Consider the following 22,005-nt stretch of genomic DNA (forward strand, 5'->3'; position numbering starts at 1 on the left):
AGAAGGTTCACTTTCTATTGTAAAGTCTGCTGCTATGCATTTGTTCTTAACTGTAGTCAGTATTCCACGCAATAATGCTATAATATTTTTTAGATAGGTCGGCAGATCACACTATAACCTTTTTACCATACCATTATTCGTGCGAAGATGAAATCAAAATCCTTTGACACAGTGGGAAAAATATTCAATGTAAGATGTCATTATGAAAAACACATGAACACAAATTATTTTTCAGATTAGTTTACATGTAGGCGTCATTTACATTCTCAAAAACTTCATACTAAGTTGTAACAAGTTACCAAAATAAAGACATAAAAAAGTAATATATCACGACAACGAGCATTTCCCTAATTCTTCAACCTTTTCAATCGCCTGTGCAGCTAATATTTTGAACATTTTGAGAACTAGGGTGCAGAGAAATAATCTGCACAGCTTGCATCATTAATGACTGAAACAAATCATTTTGAGCATCATTTTGAAAATAATTCTATGCGTAAATTCCACTGAAAAAAATGCTTTAGTGGTTGAAAAGGTTAAAGGTTTACATTATGTAGAGAATAAAAGTTTGCATTTACATTTTAAGCACGAAGAATCATCCTAAATTAAAAACTGTCAGGGAACATGGCATTAGTAACAGACTTTGTTCAACCTGTTGAGAAAAAGTCAACTCATTTCCTTAAACCAGTCAAGAAAATGTTGAGAAAAAGAGTCAAAACTCACTTCTTTAAACCTGTTTAGAAAAAAGTTAACTCACTCAACTCAGTAAAAAATTCATCACGTAAATGCATGAACAATGTATACAATGGACTAAAAACTAAATATAATCATGTATGCCATTTTTGCAATGACTTGTTTTCATACTGGCGTGAACATTTTTCTCAAGGAGAATCTCTACTCACAAAAGAGGACTTCTGTTTGTTGGATGAGACTTGTGGACTTGAGACAACACCAATCTTATTATGTGTTAAACACTTTAAAAAAAAATAATGTAATAAAAATAAAATTCAAAATCTACCTTTTGCCTGAAATTAATGTTTTTTAAGATTTCCTCTTTGTCAAGGATTACTGATCAAATTGATATGTTTTCAACTGAAAAAGTCAGCCAAACAGTCCACGTTTCCGACAAGTTAAATAGATGACTTTTTTGTGTTTCCCTACCCTCTGATGACATCTAAAAGATTCACTTTACCAGAAAACCAATTACTGAAACTTTTGTGACATTATTCGTGATTGAAAAAGGTGGAAATAGCAGGTGGGATTTGAAGTTTCGGGAAAGCCGTTGAAACACTGTTGCTGAACGTGCTGTTCCTGAGGAGATGCCTGATGAGAAAAGCGCCCCCTACTATGGTCATCAGCACACTGACCCGTGTACATGCAGATAGAATCTTCAAAGAAAATCAAACAATGTGTATTATAGTGAGTTGCACTTCAACGCTCCAGGCAGATTTGACACACCTCACTGACAAAAGGACTCTCCGTTAGTTCAATTTTCCGTGTTATGATGTGCATAGCCCAAAGCTACCCGTATATCTGCTGGCCTCTGCTATTTTTTTCCCTTGTAATTTTTCTTTGGTGCTATATATGGCTACATATACTTTAATGTTAAAATGTACAGTAATTCCTCAACCTTCTCACATATGAAAGAACAAACTTCAGTGCAATTTATGTACATTTTCAATTTGATTTTGGAGATAAAACTACACTGGTTGGATTAGCCAATTTCTGGGCTTCACAAAAAGTATAATTTTGTCAATCAACAAAGGAAACTGCCCTCAGAATATGTTTGAATAAACACCTTGCAAACATGTAAAAATACTGAAGAATTATGGTATGTCAATTATCTCTCCTTCCTTTTATAGCATCAGGACACTGCAGTTGTCACCTGCAGTCATCTTTCATAAAATATATCAGTTTGAAGGCTGACATGGCTTGTCAGATGAATGAGCCCTGAGGACATCATCATCAGGACATTCCAAAATCAAAATCACAGAGAGACAAGCTATTGCATTTTGAAGAAAATCAAAGACTGTCCAAATTTGTGCATTTTATATCTGGTGACTCCAAATGGTGAATTTCACATAAACACATAAATTAATAGAACAATTTAACAGCGTCTATATTTAGTTAAATTTTTGTAACAAACCTAAAACCTTAGCAGTTGACCTTTAAGTAATCCTTACAGAGCTTCCATGATGTAGCACACAAATTAATAGAACAATTTAACACTATTTAGTTAAATTTTTGTAACAAACCTAAAACCTCAGCAGTTGACCTTTAGGTAATCCTTACAGAGCTTCCGTGATGTAGGGGCTGCTTCCACAGAGGGATCGTAAGCCTACGTTGATTGTAAATCACCAAAATCACGATCAAAAGTCCTAACTTACTATCGACATCCTCTTGCATGAAGGAATTGTAAGCAATGTTTGTCATAAATAGGAATCAAAAATTACAATGGGGTCAACCCCTTAACACTAAGTACAAATACTTGTCTTGTATAGCCTTAGGTAGACTTTTGGTCATTTTAGATCTGATTTGCAAAGATGAGCAGTTTAATCATCTCAAAATGATACGATGAGATTTTTTCAGATGTTCTTGCTGTTATTAGCTGCCCAATCATTATGATTTCGATCTCTTTTGAAGATGAAGGCAAGAAAAATTACTGACTGGTACATTTTCTGTTTGTATAGACTTCATTATGTACTTGTCAAATCTGGCCTGCGCTCATGAGCGTCACTGCGAAAATGTTACAATCACTGTACAATTCCTCTGTGCAAGGAGCGTAACTTACTTTTACAACTGTCTGTAAAGTCAACTGTTGATTTACAATCGACTTTAGCTGTGATCTCTTTTTGAATCTGTCACAGATCATAAAAACTTGAGAAATATAAAAATTTATATCAAAATACCTTGTCCTGCCATTTCCTTTTCTCAATGGCTTCATGATACCTGGTACGAGTAAAAGACACCTGTAGAGGAAAGCACGGGTAATTCAACTGCATGCATATCAACAATTAAGGGTCTCCTTTTGTTGGAAATACAGGAAATTTATCAGTATAATTCATGGAACTTTGTCACCAACTAATCTCTCTGCCATGCAAACAGTAGTTAAAAAGTGTTAAGTTATACTGGAGTTATGCTGAATTGCGCATAATATCAGGTGATATTTCATCGACTTTTAGAGTTCAGTGGGGTGATTAGCGGTTGACCATTTCATGAAATTATAGGTAATTTACAGAAACACAATCAGTGCAAAGCAAATGCCTGGTCAAAATGTGTCTCTTGATGGAAACATGGTACTATAGATACCAATGTAACTTATTGTCATCTAATACATTTAGTGTATGGTACTGCCTATCGTATCAGAAACAAGGACAAATAAAGAAAAGAAATAAACGAAATTTCCGCTGAATGCTAAAATAACATTAGTGATAGTTTAAGGATAATGTTCAAAAACATGGGATAAATCGCCTATAACTTCTTATGCCCTGCTGTACAAACTGTAGTATGGTAGTAGTTTAACAAGGCATTAAGAGAATACCAGTAACTTACCTGATTGAGCAGTTTGTAAAACTGCATAATGTTCAAGTTATGTGATACATTCAAATATTAACCTCTAAACCAACAAAAAGTAGAATGATTGACAATCATAAACAGATATTATCCTCTAATTATATAGTGCAAAGATCTTGCCACTAAAGCAACAAGAAAGATCAAAATTATTATACTGTCATAATTATGACGGTTTATTGTACGCATAAGGATTACAGAGCAGTGACTTCATACATTATCGAGTTGTAAACCATTGTGGTGGTAAAAAGACACTGTGGGGAGTTCACACATGCACAAATTTACAACAGAGGTCTTTGATATGCAAGTCGTGAACTGCATTGGGCAATCCATGTACCATGGGAGGTAATTGCAACCCTGTGAATAACTAAGTGAAATTTTATGAGGTAAAAGACTTCCTTGGTTTTTGATCGATATGCAAATCGCTACCAATGGTTGGCTATCTGTGTGGTATGGGTGGCCACTGCAACCCTATGATTGGCCATAAACTTTAACCAAACTGGACATTGACTCCAACAGCATCCTATCCCTCCCTCAAAATACCTCTCCTTACTTCATGAAGGTGAGCTAAAAATCACATGAATTTTTACCAACGGTAGATCAGTGTGATTAGTGGCAAGAAATTATAGGTGATTTACCGCACTTGTTTGTTTATTTGGGTTTAATGCTATTTCCAAGAAATTAATTTACATGTGCGTGTAATTGGAAAACTTTACTATTACCATTTATTATTACTGCTCCTACAGCCTCTTCTACTTGCCATGTATGCATATATTTCCTCTGATCTGGTAACGTTACCATATCTCAGTGAACACATACCATTGTATAGAGAGGTATCCAATAATTCGGAAATAGCCAGTGTAATAAATTATCCAGCTTCTTTCTCAAGAGAAACAGCTTGGAATTGACTGATTCTCTCATCTGAAAAATGAAAGCATTAGTTCGCTGTCAGCAAATTTTCCTGACTAAAAGTCGCAGCCGAAGCAACATGCAGCTCCACAGGCTAAGTGTCTGACCAGTCAGCACTTAAAACATATGGGTGCTAAACAATTCAAGCAAATATAATATACATATATATATATATATATATATATATATATATATATATATATGTAATTTAATCCTAAGAGTTATGCAAGCCAAACAGTTTCTGCATGTTTAATGATGAGATTATTTAAATACAGCCGAAACTGTATTAAAGGCAAATAAACTAAATACTACTGTTTGTCATTTTTTTTTATCCAAAATAAAAATGGTAAAATGTTACAATAGTAGTGTGATTTTATGGATCATAAATCTGTTGTTATGCATAGTATGGTTTTTAATGCCTTTCATACAAATGAAATATTTCATAAATATTTATTGATAGCTACAACATATTTGAAAGATAAATAAATTATGTACTTCATCTAAACTTAGGCCTATGAAGTACAAAAAGGCTTTAAAATGATACTTTTGGTACCAACACTTTTTCTGATAAAAAATTAATTTAAAGAAAAGTCTATCTGACGGATCATTGAATCAATCAAAAATCAAGCAAAATGTGTCGTCTGAAACAAAGTTATCCTTTAGCTGTTTCCAGAAAAGAATGGTTGCTTTAAAAATCTGAAATATTCTTTCATGATTTTTATTCTACTAGGGTATGCTTTAACACCATTCATCATAAAACACTGGACATTCGTGAGTTCAGCCTCACCTCCACATAGTTATACATGGCCAGGTCACAGATGGCTTTGGCATCCACACTTCTGATGCGGGTATATTCAGCAAGAACTTTAGCTACAAGTATGTTAAACAGAACATTTCAGGTAGATTCAATACGTACATGTAGGCTGCATCCAGTATACCACACCTGTTTGAGTGTTGAAGTTTACTTGGGAGAAGTCAGATTACACTAAACCAGATTGAATCAATCCAATGTTAGAGTGAGTGAGTGAGTGAGTGAGTGAGTGATTGGGGTTAATGTCTTACTTAACAATTTTTCAGTCATGTGACGATGAAGGAATCCTTAGAGTGCATGTAATGTGCCTCCTTGTTGCAGGACAGATTTCCACCACTCTTTTATCTAGTGCTGCTTCACTGAAACACCTCACCGAAGGCAAGTAAGCTGACCCACCCGAGCCATTGTACTAATATAAGGGGTCAACCAGTCGTTGCACTATCCCCTGAATGCTGAATGCCAAGCGAGGAAGTTACAACTTCCTCTTTTAAGGTCTTAGGTGTGTCTCAACCCAGGATTGACACTGGATCTACTGCTCCCTAAGCGGACGCTCTACTGGCTGTGCTATCGGGGCCGGTAATCCGATGTTAGCATGCTTCATATAAAAGTGTTTGATCTAAACAAGGATTGATGTTCACTTGCTTGATGTAATTGAGCTCAAAAGGACACCTTTCATACTCAATGCATGCAAGCAATGTTAAGAATGATTGCTAGCAATGCATTAAAACCAATGATATTTCTCAAGCCATGAAATTCACCTTATGAAATACACATGGTGTACACATTTTACACCTTAGCAGTTAAGTTTCACATTTAGTACCCCACATTTGGCATACAAGTCACATGAAAACATTCATTTTTACAGGCAAATAAAGGTCATTAAGTTATGACTTTTGGTACTGAAACTATCATTTTCTAAATGGGATATCATCCTGCAATTACCTATCAAAAAAGCTTTTAAACATCTGTAAGTTTAATAGCATAAGTCAAAAGTAGTAATTCAGTCATGATATTTTAATTAAAATATACTGTTCTATATAAGAGTGTAATACTTACATAGGTCATTGTGGTACTTATCCAAGAGTTCATCGAACAGTAAACAGTCTTCAAAACCCTAAAAATGCAGAAACATAATACATTTTTGACATTGTGTAACTACTGGACCAAAATTTACTCCTTCAAACATGCCTTAAATCACACGTGCACATGATATTCTCCCAAATAAAACTGATCCGAAGTTTTGTCACAGATTGAAATCCTTAAACTAACAGATGAATATCTATACAGAAAAAAGTGTGTACTGTCTGATACAAAATTTTAGGTCAATCTACAAAACAAAATGGATAGGCCTGGTCTAAGTACACTATGACTGGTGGTTCACAACAGAACAAAAATGGACTCAATTCCTTTGGAAATGGACAAAACAGCCGTACACTCAAAGTTCAATCAAAGTTAATCTGTGCATTACCTTTAATTCAAAACAATGAACCAATATGAAAAAATCCTGAACATCCAAACGTCCAAAGCTGCCATAATTTTGCCTGAATTGCACATAATGGTCCAAAACTCAAACTTCATCAGTACAGGACTGATAAGTCTGCTTTGAGACTAGCCTGCTACAAAAAGCAACAAACCATCCTCATACTACCATTTCTGTAACTTACAGCATTCATTCCCTGACCATAGAATGGAACCATGGCATGGCCAGCATCTCCCATGATCACAGCTTTGTCTCCAACATGATATGGTGAACACTGAAACATTACAACGTGTGCAAGGGAAACATTTCAGTGCGAGGGACTTGACTATTGTGACTTATTTAAACAGAGTTTCAGTAGACAATTAACAATGTTCACAAAGCAAAGATGGTGATTTCAATTTATTAATTCCTTTATTTGATTGGTGCTATACGCCATACTCAAGAATATTTCACTTATACAACGGCGGCCAGTATTATGGTAGGAGGAAACTGAGACGAGCCAGGGGGAAACCCATGACCATCTGTGGGTTGCTGTCAAACCATCTCACATACAGCTTGAGAGGAAGCCAGCAAGAGTTGGATTTGAACTCACAGCGACCGCATTCGTGAGAGGCTCCTCAGTCATTGCGCTGCACTGGCATGCTAACCACCTTGTCCACAGAGAGGCCCCGGGAGAGATTTTAGTGCGAGGGAGTCAAATGATGTGACCTGTTGAAACACACAAGAGATTGAGCACAAAACTGACAATGCTTACACAGCTAGGAAAAACTATTACTAGAGACAATTTTGTTCATTCACTGATTCAGTCGTTCTCTCACCTTGATAGAAATCATGGGAAGTGGCTTACTGTTAATGTAGGTCTTCTTCAGGGCTTCTCTGGTGGGAGAGATTGACACAAATTACAAGTGGCATGCCAGCTTACACGCAGGAGATGCGTAAAAAGTACCACATAATGTTTTCACCATCACCTATGTTTTTGTATACCTTATAAACTAAAATAATACAGGTATAATACTACACAGGTTGTAATACAACCATAGTACACCACTGCAGAGTAAAACATGTACAGATTTCACAATGTCAGACCACACATATTCTAACATCATGAATGAAAGTCCCTAAAGTATAACGACATGCATATATAGATATATTTAATGTAGTACATAAATTATGATATTTTACACAAGAAATATTTCACTAATGTGCCAGGTTTATATTTGAGCTGCTGAGAGGAGACTAGAGAAAGTCACAGCACCTCAAGGTCCTGGACAAACTCCACAACATAAAATTGCAGCTAAATTAAGAACTGGAATTGGCCACAAACTCTAGTTCAAAGGCTTTCGGCTAGTCCCATCACAGAAGAACCATTGGCAGGCCAGGGCACCATCTTGTTTAAAAATTTTTGTTTTTTCCTTTTTTTTGCATAACAGATTTTATTTTCTTTCTTAAAAACAATCGAAATTCTTTACAAGCAAAAATATTGATGACTCACTCTCCCAACAACTCAATGGAGTCTGGGAATTTCTCCTGGAAAAACTGCAACAATTCATTTTCTGTCTGGATGGATTCAAAGATTTCAAACGGCATGAAAAGTGTGGTGGTAAAACTCTTATCCAGGTTAGGCAAAGCTATCATCATGAATTCGTTCCTGGGCCAGATGTGAAGGTAGTTCTTCTCCATGGCGAACTGAAAAAAATCATAATGAGTAAATTTGATTTATAATGTGGCACAGTGTGGAAATACAGACACTTGTTTAACAACGCAAACTATGGATGTGAAGTACAATAATAAATGGCAAGACATTCTTAACACCCTTCACTGACAATGTTACACCCAGGATGTATTATTATGTGTTTTATGTTGGCTTGCAAAACTATCTGATATTGTTGCTGTATTGATTAAACTGTCAACCCCAAATGATGCCCCTTGCTGACACAAAAACTGAAACACCTATGGGGAAACTTTCGTTTATTTATTAACTTGGTTGTTGCAAAGTTAAGAGCAATTACCTGAAGATTTATTTTTATTTCAGTTTTCTTGAAATGCAGACTGTCTTACTGACCTCAGCACCTCACCTGGTAATGTGAGAGGGGGATATATGGGATCTTATATCACCTCACCTAGATATGTGTGGAGAGATACACAAGCTCTTACCATGGCTGATTATGTCAGAGAGGGATACACATGCTCTTATCTGCACTTCACCTGGTTAAGTGAGGAAGGGATACACACGCCCCTAGCTGGTTATATGAAGGAGGGATACACATGTTCTTATCATCGCACCTGGTTATATGAGGGAGGGATACACATGCTCTTATCACATCACCTGGTTATATGAGGGAGGATACACATGCTCTTATCACTTCACCTGGTTATGTGAGGGAGGATACACATGCTCTTATCACTTCACCTGGTTATGTGAGGGAGGATACACATGCTCTTATCACATCACCTGGTTATGTGAGGGAGGGATACACATGCTCTTATCACTTCACCTGGTTATGTGAGGGAGGATACACATGCTCTTATCACATCACCTGGTTATGTGAGGGAGGGATACACATGCTCTTATCACCTCACCTGGTTATATGAGGGAGGATACACATGCTCTTATCACATCACCTGGTTATATGAGGGAGGATACACATGCTCTTATCACTTCACCTGGTAATGTGAGAAAGGGATACACACGCCCTTAGCTGGTTATATGAAGGAGGGATACACATGTTCTTATCATCGCACCCGGTTATGTCAGGGAGGGATCCACATGCTCTTATCACCTCACCTGGTTATATGAGGGAGGATCCACATGCTCTTATCACATCACTTGGTTATGTGAGGGAGGATACACATGCTCTTATCACTTCACCTGGTTATGTGAGGGAGGGATACACATGCTTTTATCACATCACCTGGTTATGTGAGGGAGGATACACATGCTCTTATCACTTCACCTGGTTATATCAGGGAGGATACACATGCTCTTATCACATCACCTGGTTATGTGAGGGAGGATACACATGCTCTTATCACTTCACCTGGTTATGTGAGGGAGGGATACACATGCTTTTATCACATCACCTGGTTATGTGAGGGAGGATACACATGCTCTTATCACTTCACCTGGTTATGTGAGGGAGGGATACACATGCTTTATCACATCACCTGGTTATGTGAGGGAGGATACACATGCTTTTATCACATCACCTGGTTTTGTGAGGGAGGGATACACGTGCTTTTATCATCTCACCTCGTTATATGAAGGAGGGATATACATGCCCTTATCACCTCACCTGGTTACGTGACGGAGGGATACACATAATCTTATCACCTTACCTGGTTATGTGACGGAGGGATACACATAATCTTATCACCTTACCTGGTTATATGAGGGAGGGATACACATACCCTCATCACCATACCTGTTTATTTGAGGGAGGGATACACATGCTCTTATCATCTCACCTGGCTATGTGAGGGAGGGATACACGTGCTTTTATCACTTCACCTGGTTATATGAGGGAGGAATATATACATGCCCTTATCACCAAACCTTGTTACATGACGGAGGGATACACATGATTTTATCACCTCACCTGGTTATATGAGGGAGGGATACACATGCTTTTATCACCTCACCTGGTTATATGAGGGAGGAATATATACATGCTCTTATCACCTCACCTTGTTACGTGACGGAGGGATACACATGATTTTATCACCTCACCTGGTCATGTGAGGGCGGGATACACAGCTCCATGTACCCATGGGGGATATATGTCTGCTGGAAGTCAAACCTAACAGTCTTCATGATTTGTCGCCGTACAGCGGAGAAGGCACCATCATTTCCCACAATCAGGTCAACTGTGTTTGTCACTGTGTCACCATCTGACCTGCATGGTTTTAACAACAATAACAAAAATGACAGCTTTTTTTTGTAATTCTCAACATTTTTTTTTCAAAATGATAAACATTTTTAACTTTGATGATTGAAAAGGTTTAGCTCTGAAGTTTGAGAATAAAATGTATTTATTTGTATCTCCTAAATCAAATAATTACTTATGCCATGTAATGTGTAAAAATGTTGAAGATTCAAGTTTTTATAATACATGAGACAAGGTTTTGGTTTAAACCTTGGCCCTTTAATGCTGTTAAACATAATTTGAAAAGCATTTAGCATGTATAAATACAACAACACTGTTCACATTTCACATTGGTTTTGTGGTTTGTATTTTAAGAAGTTAGTGGTCAGCTTAATGAATAGGCTGTTACTTTTTAAAAAGTTTGGGACAGAAAGATATCTAGATGGTATTGTTTTTCACTAGTAGTTCACAATCAGCTCAGATCTGTTAATGCTCTTAAAATCACCACAGACAGACTAAAATGCCTGTGTGGTGTTTCTCTTTCACATGAGTCATAACCCATTAGCATATCTTAAGTGTGGTGGTTTCTCAAGTTGATGATGATCGACTAAACATGTTTAATTAGTTCATGATTAATTAGTTTCTCACACTTAGTTCACGAAAATCTACTGTGTCTGAATGATTTTTCCCCAGTATTTTCATGATCACTGACAGCTTACTGGATGGATGTGCAAATCTGCTTAATAAACAAATATTTGTAAACGTGAACTAAAGCTACTGTATTTCCCTTAAAGTTTAGCATTTTTCAAGTGAAACATTTTGCTTGATTCTAACTGATTCATCACTATTTTTACAAGAAAAAAATAAGTTGGCAACAAAAGTATAATTTTAAAGCCTTTATGAAATTCTGAACATGCATTTTTACATACCAAACTTTAGGTGACATACAGAAGTTAATAATTAATATACTTTTCCTATGTGTTTTTTTTTTAAATTAATTGTTAGACTTACCATTACTTATAACCAAGAACCAAATATTATGCTATAGACAATTTGCTTGTATCTATATTAGATGTAAATACTTACTTCTGAAACATAACTTGTCCTACATTGAAGTCACAACCAAACAATTTGTGCTCAAAGTGAATGGTAACATTTGGATATTTCTCTGCAGCTGAAACAAATACAAAAATTCAAAATAAAATCATCTCCCGTAAGTTTTTGTGCCATTCAGAATGAATGTGAATGATAACCAAGACATCCACTCAGCAGTGCCAAAATAAATATGTGAAAGTCAGGGTTAAGGATGGAAAACAAACATTGTTAAAATTACTTATAAAAGTCACCTGCTATTCAGATATTTGCTATACAACATGAAGAAATTATGGCATACTTCTTTATTTATTTACCTGGCTGCTGTTTAGTATTGTGGAAACTCCAACAAATGAAACTGAAATACCAATTCATGTCTTGCTTTGGATCATGTTAGAGTTCCAACAGTACACATATCACTGAAGCTTATCAGTGGAAATGGAAATATGGATTTTCAGCCATTTGTACACTGGAGGAACTAAACTACCTAGTGCAAACCATCGATCTTTGGCAACTAACTTACAAACTTTTCCCTATGATGCATAGAGACCTGCAAGCCCTATAGTTGGAAACAAGTAATCTTCAGGGCACATGTAAGAGATCCCTTGAATAAGGTCCCATTAACACCACAAACCATTGTCCCTATGGTATGACAAACAATGAGAGCACTGTAACATACAAATCAACCCAAACCTCATGTGACTCTTTGTCCACGTCGCAATCAAATTAAATCATGAGTCCAAAACTTACCTGTTAACAGGTGTTCATTGAGCAATCTGCGGCTCACTGACATTATATACTGAAAAACGTAAAATGGACAAAACAATAAAGCTTTTGGTGACATTTTTGTGCAGGTGTATTAGTAGAGTCTTTTTTTTTCTAAAATCAGTTACTGTCACATAACATAAAACACTGCCACAATAGTCCCATGATCAGTTATGTTGTCGAGGAATGCATACACGTAGACTGTACTTTGCAAATTTTATGTTATTTGTTTTTTTATTTGATCAATGTTGAACACCACACTCAAGAATTTTACACTTGTCAGGGCCCAATCCTGCCCTTCTCAGCGCCCGATTTCCGGACGCTGCCGTTCCCTCGAAGTGCCCTTTGCATAAAAAAAAAAAAAAAAAATGAAACAGCCAGAATTCATTATAAGACTCGGACTATCTACTTAGAAGCTAGGCTTGGGCTAGCCATTCGCCACATTAGTTTTGGCGAATATAACTTCTGTGTGGCGAAAGCAAATTGGCGTCCCTTCGCCACAGTGGCGAAAGCCTTTTAACTTTAGTTGTTTAGGTTTAAAGCTCGTAAATTTACTCAAATTTAATGTTGGATCCAGAATTAAGAAGAAATATTTGACTTCGGTGTGAAAGAACTTGGTTATGAAAACAGCAAAGTTTTGAAAGAGCATTTAAAATCGGAAATGTATGCCCTGAAGCAAGTGACGAAAATTAGCATTCAGATAATGCGGGACGGGAATTACTTTCAATTTACTTTCAAAAAAAAAAAAACTCGCCTCGACTTCAAAAAACAGGGTTTGTTACCCACAAAAAACAACTTTTTAATGATGGTCTGGGGTAATTATGATACAACGTGCTGATCACATGCACATGTCATCTGGGATGGCAGAGTTCTCCACATATCAGTAAATACAAGCCATCCAAAGACTGAATTTTCGGGCTAGGTACATGCTGTGCTGTGCACATGGGGTGGCGGTCAACAGTGGGAACAGAGGCCCTTAAAAGTTTATGAGAATCGAAATATTCAACAATGAAGTGCCTTTCACCAGTGGTTCCACCCCCTGTCCTTCTAAGGCCAGATTAGGCTCTGCTTGTGAAACACTGGTCAGTTTTATTAGTGGGGGGGGGGGGGAAACTGGCACACCCAGGGCTGATTACCAACAATAAGCAAACTGCTCATGGTCTTTCCCACGTGCGATGTACAAATCTACCAACTACATTAGTGAAAAGAAGTGCTCAACGAACATTAGGCTCCATATAAGTTCATACGATCATTGTCAACCACGTATTATCACCACAGCATCAAAAACTGTGAGAATGAGGGAACACCACAGTGTGAATATTCCAATGTACAGAGTAAACCACACAGATTACCCTAATTCCAAATCTTTGGGGTAGGTGTTAGTTGTGCTGAAAGCATGGAACTGCATTTATTTCCCAGTTTTTCTGGAAAAGTTATAATATGAACATGTTGTTCATTAGATCGACTAAACATCTGGAAAAAAAGAAACTAAATGTTCCTGCTACAATTACATGTATACTGGCTAAAAACAGCACCCAACATGTCCCAAAAATTAGAAAAATTTGGCTATTTTAGAATAAATGAAAAAGGAAATATATAGGTACATAAATGTGTAAGAATACAAATAAATAGTTGAGAACGGATACACTGTACTTTACAGGTTTGAACGTATTATATTAGTATTGCTACGAGAGAGAGAGGATATGGACATATATGGTGTCAGTAACCCTCATATTGGGTGAGGCATCTGGTGTGGTATTATCTGACACATCCCTAAACGATAGATCGGACACAGATACAGGACATGTTACAGGTTTCCCACTTCTGTCAGTCACTCTGACTTTATTTACAGTTTAAGATTCTTGCTTACAGAAATTATCCTCATAATATGTCATGAACATATTATACCAATTCCCCATTAATACTGCCAGCTTGCCTGATGCTTCCTGCCATACGGGATTGGCTTACGGCTCCCATCCTTGTCGTGAATCATGCGGGCGTACATGGCAATCCCATTCTGAACGATCTTCTCTTCCAGACCCACGGCTTTCAGGGCTTCCCGACCCCGGAATGACAGAGCCAAGTTGATGCTCCTGCCCTGTACGACTTCCTGCAGACGAATATCTGTGATCAATCAGAGAGAGGCATGAAATTTTAGTGAGATACTGTCTCAATAAAAGTAGTAGAAAAGTACTTATTTTGGCACAATACATGACGAAGGCTACTCCGAAAATGTCCGAACATGCACTTTGAAAGTGTCTCATTTCTCATGTCTTATTTTTCATGTCTTATTTCTCATGTCTTTTTCACAGAAGATGTTGTCTAGGCTATGGTATCTTATAAGGGAACACGATTTCTGAGAAAAGAAACTGATTTAAAAGTCAGCCCAGATGCACAAACCAAATAAACAGTTGCAGAGAAGACTTAAAGTCTATGCATTGAGAAGACATACTACTTCTTACAATTTATTTATTTATTTTAATGGTGTTAGTGGTACACTCAACGATTTTTCACTGACACAACAGTAAGTATTTAATTTATGGGTATTGCTAAACATGCATCTGTCCTTTGCCAGGTACCTGACAAACCACCTGACTTTAATCCATTGTCAAGCCAGCGCAAGCTGAATCTGAACGGTCAACATCTTCAGTGAGGGTCTTGTCCATATTGAGAAGGCATAATACACAGGTGAGCCAACTACATTCAAAACACAGCACAATTCATTGTTCATCTCATACATGTAGATGTGGCATCCGTGGCCGAGGCTGTTAGCACACCAGCGTACGTGGCGCATTGACAAAGGAGCCTCTCACCAACGCAGTAGCTGTGAGTTCAAGTCCAAATCCTCCTGGCTTCTTCACTGGCTGTAGGTGGGAAGGTCTGTCAGCGACCTGAGGATGGTTGTGGGTTTCCCCACGGGATATGCCAGGTTTCCTGCCACCATAATGCTGGCCGCTGTTGTGTGTAAGTGAAATATTCTTGAGTATGGCGTAAAACATCAAACAAATATATAAATAAATAAATAAATACCTGTTCATGTACTACTGATTCTCACCTGGCCTAGACTCGTACAGATCAACTTTGAACCCTCTTTTAGCAAAGAAGCAGGCATTAAGGGCTCCAACCTGAATGCAAAATGTTACTTAAATTCAACATGCATGTACAAAATAGGCCTACCTATGATATAGAGGCCTAAATACTTTACATGAATAAATGTACTCTAATATCAATTAAGCTAACGATATAGCCTGCATTTAATATGATGGAAACGTGCACTAACTGAAATATTTCAATGTCAACCCCATATTTCTAAAGCTTTCATGAAACACGTTTTCCTCATACTGGTATTAACAAAAGAAATCTTGAAGGAATGAACATAAATACTTGGTATGTATATATGATACAAAATGAGAATTACATGTCGGCATATGACTATATCTATATTTAATAACTAGTTTCTTTCTATTATCTGAATTGTACGGACAATACATGAAAAAGTGATCTCCATCTCCTATAAAGTCATCACATGTATTGTAGCCTACATTAACAATGTAGCTCTGTAGTCCTGTTCGTGCTTAGGTCACACAGGCCACGGGGAGATCTGCGCCAGCCCTGCAGACTCGCATCAGAGCTGTAGTGGACCGGTCTTGCTGCTTCTCCAGGGTACGTTTGCGTTTCTGCTGAAATTCATTTCAGTGGGTGTCAACTAGATTGAACTACTTAAACCTTTAAATAAAACTCTAACAATACAATATTTTACAACACCGATATCAGACCATACTTACCAGCCCGCCACCGACCACGGCAACATGCAACCTGTCTCCGACCGACATCCTATATGACATTGGTGACGTCCCTCAAACTGCAACTTGGGTTAACTGTGAGAAGTCCTTTATACTGACGCGTACATTGCCACTGGGCATAACGTGACACTGACCCATTTTACTAACTTTCTAGAGTAATTTGTTGGGGAAATACATCATTATAAGACTTGTGACTCTAATGATAAAATCTTTCAAAACTATTCAAAATTTATCCTTTCAGTTCATTTTATTCTAAGAGCTTAAGAATGTTGTAAACTATGTATAGCTTATTGATATGACGCAGTTACGTTTAGGCCTATTTAGTGTGTGATTTTAGAATATAATAGGGCCTAGGTACTAAACACGAATGAAATTAACTTTCTTCCACGCGCCTAAACCAAAGTGAAAAGCAAGCAGAAGGTCAAATACCTAGTTTTAACTCAAAGTCGGTCAGGCATAAACAAAAAGGCATTTTAAAAAAGTTGTGAGCTCGTATATACGTGACCGCTACTTTTCTCAAGTAATCCGGACTTTTATGTCTTCTCTCTAAATACCTCTCTAAATACGAAGATGAACTATTGATGCATGTCCCGTGTTGCTCACATGGGCTTTTTCTTTGTACTTAGTCTTATATAATCTGCCCATTAATTGTTAACAGCAACCCATGCGGTGTGCAATTAGTGTACTCGTCCATGGGCCAGACACGATACTGATACAACCTGAGGTGGCCAAACCTAACTGGTGCTAACATGTTTACAGGGTCAGTAGAAGTAAATTAAGACATGATAGCCTTTCTGCAATGGTAGTTTTATCACACATTTTTATGAAATGAAAAATCACGATGCGCAAATAACAAAGGGCAGGAGAAATGACAATATACGGGGGACTCTTCATGCAGCAAAGAAATTTAGCAGTCCACACTTTATCTATATTTCATGTACACTATTAGCTGAATATTCAGCTGACCTGTACATTTACATGTACGATTTCCAAGGTTTCCAGCTGGGTTGTTAACAGTTTACCAACAGTTCATACTTCTTTTATTTATACCCATTATTACTGTGAGTTAAGTACATAACCTCAGGTAAGTAAACGTTCGTTTCATTTCCTTACCTGTGACCTACAAGTCTGAAAAATACAATTGTCAGAGCAAACCTTTGATCAGATTTTTTGACTTTCCAGCAAGAATACTGGTAACTGAAAGTTCCGCCAAGCGCTAAGATTAAGGACTGAATTACTCCATAAAACTCTTTGTAGAGTGTAAATGTCTGCTTTGAAGTTAGACAAAAAAAAAGTAAATAAGCCAAACACCCAACAGAAGAGAAATATCTACACTCGTTTCTTCATGCAACAAGTATTCTCGTCTCTTTTTTGGTACTTCTCAATACCAAACATCTTTTTGAAGTCATTCCATACTACCTAAGAAGAAACATATGTTAACTTATATCAACATGCACTAGCTGATCTCCCCATGTATTTTGCATGTCATTTTCATCTGCACAGCTTTCATACTTTGAAGATGAAAAAAGCCTCCGTTTTGCCATGTCGATTTTTAGTCAGTCGAAATTTGTAGTAGAATGTGGTACCGGTACATATGTACTTGTAAGTCGCCTGCAGTCTGCATTCAATGTGTTTTACAAAATGCTTTACAAACTGCAGAGAAATGGATAACACAAGGGTGAAAACATTTCTGCTTAGTTCATGGGCCAAGGCCAAAATTTCAGATATTGGTTCCACCCAGGGTGGCCAAATCTCCTTGTTATTTTTAAGTTGGTACAGAGTAATCATCAAAGCAATAAATGATGTCTGACTGCTCCATTTGCTTAGTAATGCTTCCATAAATGCATTTATGGCCCCATACTGGTGTCTGTGCATTTTAATGTAGTACTTTAGCAGACTACATTTATCAAGTGGCAAAAACCTTATGTGACGTCACTGTTCACACTATGGTCAGAAAACGCCACTCAGTTATTTCGCGTGATATACACGTCATAATTGTGTTTTTTTTTTCTTCTTCTTCTTTTTTGTCTAACTTCAAAATAGACATTTACACTCTACAAAGAGTGTTACGGAATAATTCAGTCCATAGTGTTTGGTGGAACTTTCAGTTACCAGTATTCGTGATGGAAAGTCAAAAAATCTGATCAAAGGTTTGCTCTGACAATTGTAGTTTGCAGACTTGTAGGTCACAGATAAGGAAATGACACGAACGTTCACTTACCTGAGCTAATCAACCTTAACTCATCGTAATAATGGGTATGAATAATAGAAGTTCGCAGCTGGAAACCTTGCAAATTTTACATGTAAATGTATAGGTCAACTGAATATTCAGCTAATAGCGTACATGAAATATAGATAAAATGTGGACGGCTCTTTGCTTCATTTTCTTTGCTTCATAAATGATACAAACTATCTTTTTCAAATTGCCTTATTATATTAATATTAACTGAGAGTCCACAATATACTAACTTTCCTCCTGCTTTTGTAATTCTCGCAACGTGACTTTTCATTTTATGAAAATGCGTGATAAAGCTACCGTAAGCTAAGATTATCATGTCTTAATTTACTTTTACTGACCCTATAAACATGTTAGCACCAATTAGGTTTGGCCATCTCAGGGTGTACCATTATCATGTCTGGCCTATGGACTAAAACCCTGACTGAGGTAAATTGACAAGAGGCCGTACTTCACCAGTTACGTGTAACCATTTGCCAGCTATCACACTGTAGTCACTGCCTTGGGTTTACTCTCTATGCGGTATGCCTTTAATTTTATCGTATTCCTCTATCAAGCAGGATTCCGCTGATGGACTAAGCATCACCGAGGGTTAGTAAGTTTGCGTTGTTTTAAGGTTGTTGTATGTTAAATGTAATGAGAACATAGCACTTTGGGTAATTCTAGACCAGTGACGTCTAATAAATTGAAATTAACATCGCTGCATGTTTTTACATAATTTTGCTACCATTTATGCATTTACTTGAACAGTTAGAATAAAACATTGACTGAGAAAAATTGACAAGAGGCCGTACTTCACTGGTTACGTATGACCATTTGCCAGTTATCACACTCTCGTCGCGGCTCTAGTTTCGCTTTCTATGCTTAGCGCCATCATATGGCTATTCTGAGGAAGCAATGCTTACCTGAGCAGGCCTAAAGATTTGTGAGAAAATCAGATTGCTCCACGTAAGCAAATCTGTCAGTCACAAATTGAAAGAACAGAATAAACAGTGTTCGACTCTCCCGGAGTTCTTAAGCTTGCGAGGACCACTGGAGTATGGGTAAACAGATTGCTGAAAGCCATTTACTTCACATGTATGCTGGACTTCTCGGTTTGACAATGCTCTTCCCAGGTTTGACTCGAGCGTACTCAGTGGCGAAGAAATGATATGGCGGAAAAAATCATTTTCGTACGTGTTTACGAAATACTTGTACCTGGCAAACAAATGCCTTGGCATAAAAAAGATGAAAATAAATAAAGAGATCCATTCAAAATATAGTGTAACCTGATTAGTGATGTACCCCTTTAGGCAAAACGGCATGAATCTCCAGAGACTTTAACACAAGTCGAATATTGCTTATTTAAAGTCAATGTGTGAAATAATTCACAGCATCAAGTGGTAAACACCCTAGCATTTTAATAGTTGGACTGCTGTGGGAAGTTGTAAGGACGTAGTGATTGTGAGAAGACATTTGGGTGCAAATATTATGGCAAAACATACATTCAATAACACAGATTTACACCGATATGACGGGATATATCTCACACACATGGTATGACAGGCTGTAATGATCGATGGAAGTGTTCAGTTTAGCTGCATGATCAGTCAGATGTAATCAACCTGTTTCTATGAGCGCAACTCATAGAAACAGGTTGATTACATCTGGGTACACCATCTCTTTTGCTTTTCGGAGGGCAACGTTTCAAGCTTGTAGCGGCCGCCACAAAACCTGTAGTGCCTGTCGCACTGATGGCTTTGATTCATCAGAGGTAGGGTACTCGTATGTCTGTATCCCCGCGTTTGTATGTAAGTACTGTTCAGTCATCTGATATTCATTCCAGTTAAATAAGTCTAAATCAGAGGGATCTATGGATATGACAACGTTGTGCGCCAAGGCCAATGGTGTTTTTTTGTTTGTTTCACCCGTCACACTTTGCAAATTAGCCTCTATTATGATTGGTGTTGACGTCTCTTAATAACTTTTGCCTGTGCTTCAGAATGCTTATGATTTTTAAGGTTTGTTTGTGAACTGAATGAGAGAATCGAAATGTGGCTCCAATCCAGGTAGAATTAACCTTATGGAGGAAGACAGGGCTGTGATAACGCGTAATCACAGCCGTACATAGCTAGATGTAGATGCACCTACAGAAACAGCTCTTCAGCTTTGTCAGCTGACTTTTTGTTACTTGATTTAACATGACCTTAGCCTTCTGACACATGTATACCCAGAGCTTGAATAACTGACTAGTGTCTGACTTGCTCTAAAATGCAAGTGTTGCACCGAATAATTTCATCCCACGCTGTGACTGGCTTGTCGAAAATGACATCTGGCAAACTCAATATTACTTTAATCTGTTGTAAACTATCACAAGTAACCTGTGATTAAAAATCTTACCCTTACCTTTACCTTAAGTATGTTCATTCACTCATTTTGAGGCCTCTGTGGCTGAGGGTGTTAGCTCGCCATAACTCATTGAGAACCCATTGTTCCCGACTAGCAGGGTGGCCAATAGTTCCAAACAGCGGGATGACCAATTACCCCTGAGAGTATGATAACCCCTTGTGCCTTGCTAGCAGGATGGCCCATTGCTCCTAACACCAGGGTAATTCATTACTTCTGAGTAGCTCGATAACTCATTGCTCCTGAACAGCAGGATAACTCATTGCACCTGGGTAGCTGGGTAACACATTGTTCCTGAGTAGCAGGGTAACACAGTGCTCCTGAGTAGCAGGGTAACACAGTGCTCCTGAGTAGCAGGATAACGCATTGATTCTGAGTAGCTGAATAACCATAGATCCTGAGTAACTGGATAACTCATTGTTCCTGACTAGCAGGACGACCCCATTGCTTCTGAGTAGCTGGAAAACTCATTACTCCTGAATAGCAGGATAACACAGTGCTCCCTGAATAGCAGGATAACTCATTGCTTCTGAGTTGCAGGATGGCCCATTGCTAATGTGTAGCTGGACAACCGATTGCCTTCTGAGTAGAAGGACAACCCATTCCTTTTGAAAAGTTGGGACAACCCATTGCTCTTGAAAAGCAGGAGACCCACTGCTCTGGAGAAGCAGGACGGCCCATTGCTTCTGAGTAGCAGGATAGCCCACTGATTCTGAGTACCTGAACAATCCATAGCTCCTGAGTAACTGGATAACCCATTTCTCCTGACTAGCAGAACGGCCCATTGCTTCTGAGTAGCAGAATAACTCACAGCTCCTGGTCAGTATGATGGGGACGAATGAGATTTTGGGTGCTTCCCTGTTGAAAGGTGGTATATTCTGTTTGGCAACCTATCTGCGGTCGGAGTTGTTGCCTTTAGTAATGGTGGACTCTGGTTAGCATATTCGTTGTACCATTTTTTGCAAGTTTGTCCGATTTTTCTCACATAATCTACAATTGCAGAAACAAGCATGTCCTTTCAATCCAAGTTTCACTGTCTTCAAGGACTGGGTCACCGATTTCCCCATTTGTGGATAAAAGGACTATAAAAAATT

General features: G+C 37.8%; 1 protein-coding gene across 1 annotated transcript; it reads right to left on the reverse strand.

Moving 5' to 3' along the window:
* Window positions 1-813: 813 nt before the first annotated feature.
* LOC135467431 (kynurenine 3-monooxygenase-like) lies at window positions 814-16,320 on the reverse strand. Its single transcript, XM_064745204.1, has 14 exons — window positions 16,273-16,320; window positions 15,543-15,612; window positions 14,424-14,611; window positions 12,473-12,521; window positions 11,717-11,804; window positions 10,495-10,660; window positions 8,260-8,453; window positions 7,586-7,643; window positions 6,952-7,041; window positions 6,344-6,401; window positions 5,264-5,346; window positions 4,387-4,488; window positions 2,907-2,966; window positions 814-1,385 (listed from the first exon to the last, which is right to left on the reverse strand). Exons 1-14 carry the CDS (start codon window positions 16,318-16,320, stop codon window positions 1,221-1,223), a joined length of 1,419 nt encoding a protein of 472 aa, XP_064601274.1. The 3' UTR covers window positions 814-1,220.
* Between the last annotated feature and the right edge of the window lie 5,685 nt (window positions 16,321-22,005).

The sequence above is a fragment of the Liolophura sinensis genome, chromosome 6, assembly GCF_032854445.1.
Source record: "Liolophura sinensis isolate JHLJ2023 chromosome 6, CUHK_Ljap_v2, whole genome shotgun sequence".
Lineage (NCBI taxonomy): Eukaryota > Metazoa > Mollusca > Polyplacophora > Chitonida > Chitonidae > Liolophura > Liolophura sinensis.

Bases quoted from the DNA above. Each gene is read 5' to 3' on its own strand.
- LOC135467431 (XM_064745204.1), bottom strand. From the start codon at position 16,320: ATGTCGGTCGGAGACAGGTTGCATGTTGCCGTGGTCGGTGGCGGGCTG. The intron at 11,805-12,472 runs GTAAGTTTTGGA...TATTTGTTTCAG, and splicing joins CAATGAACACCTGTTAACAG to CTGCAGAGAAATATCCAAAT. The intron at 10,661-11,716 runs GTAAGTATTTAC...AAAACCATGCAG, and splicing joins GGACAAGTTATGTTTCAGAA to GTCAGATGGTGACACAGTGA.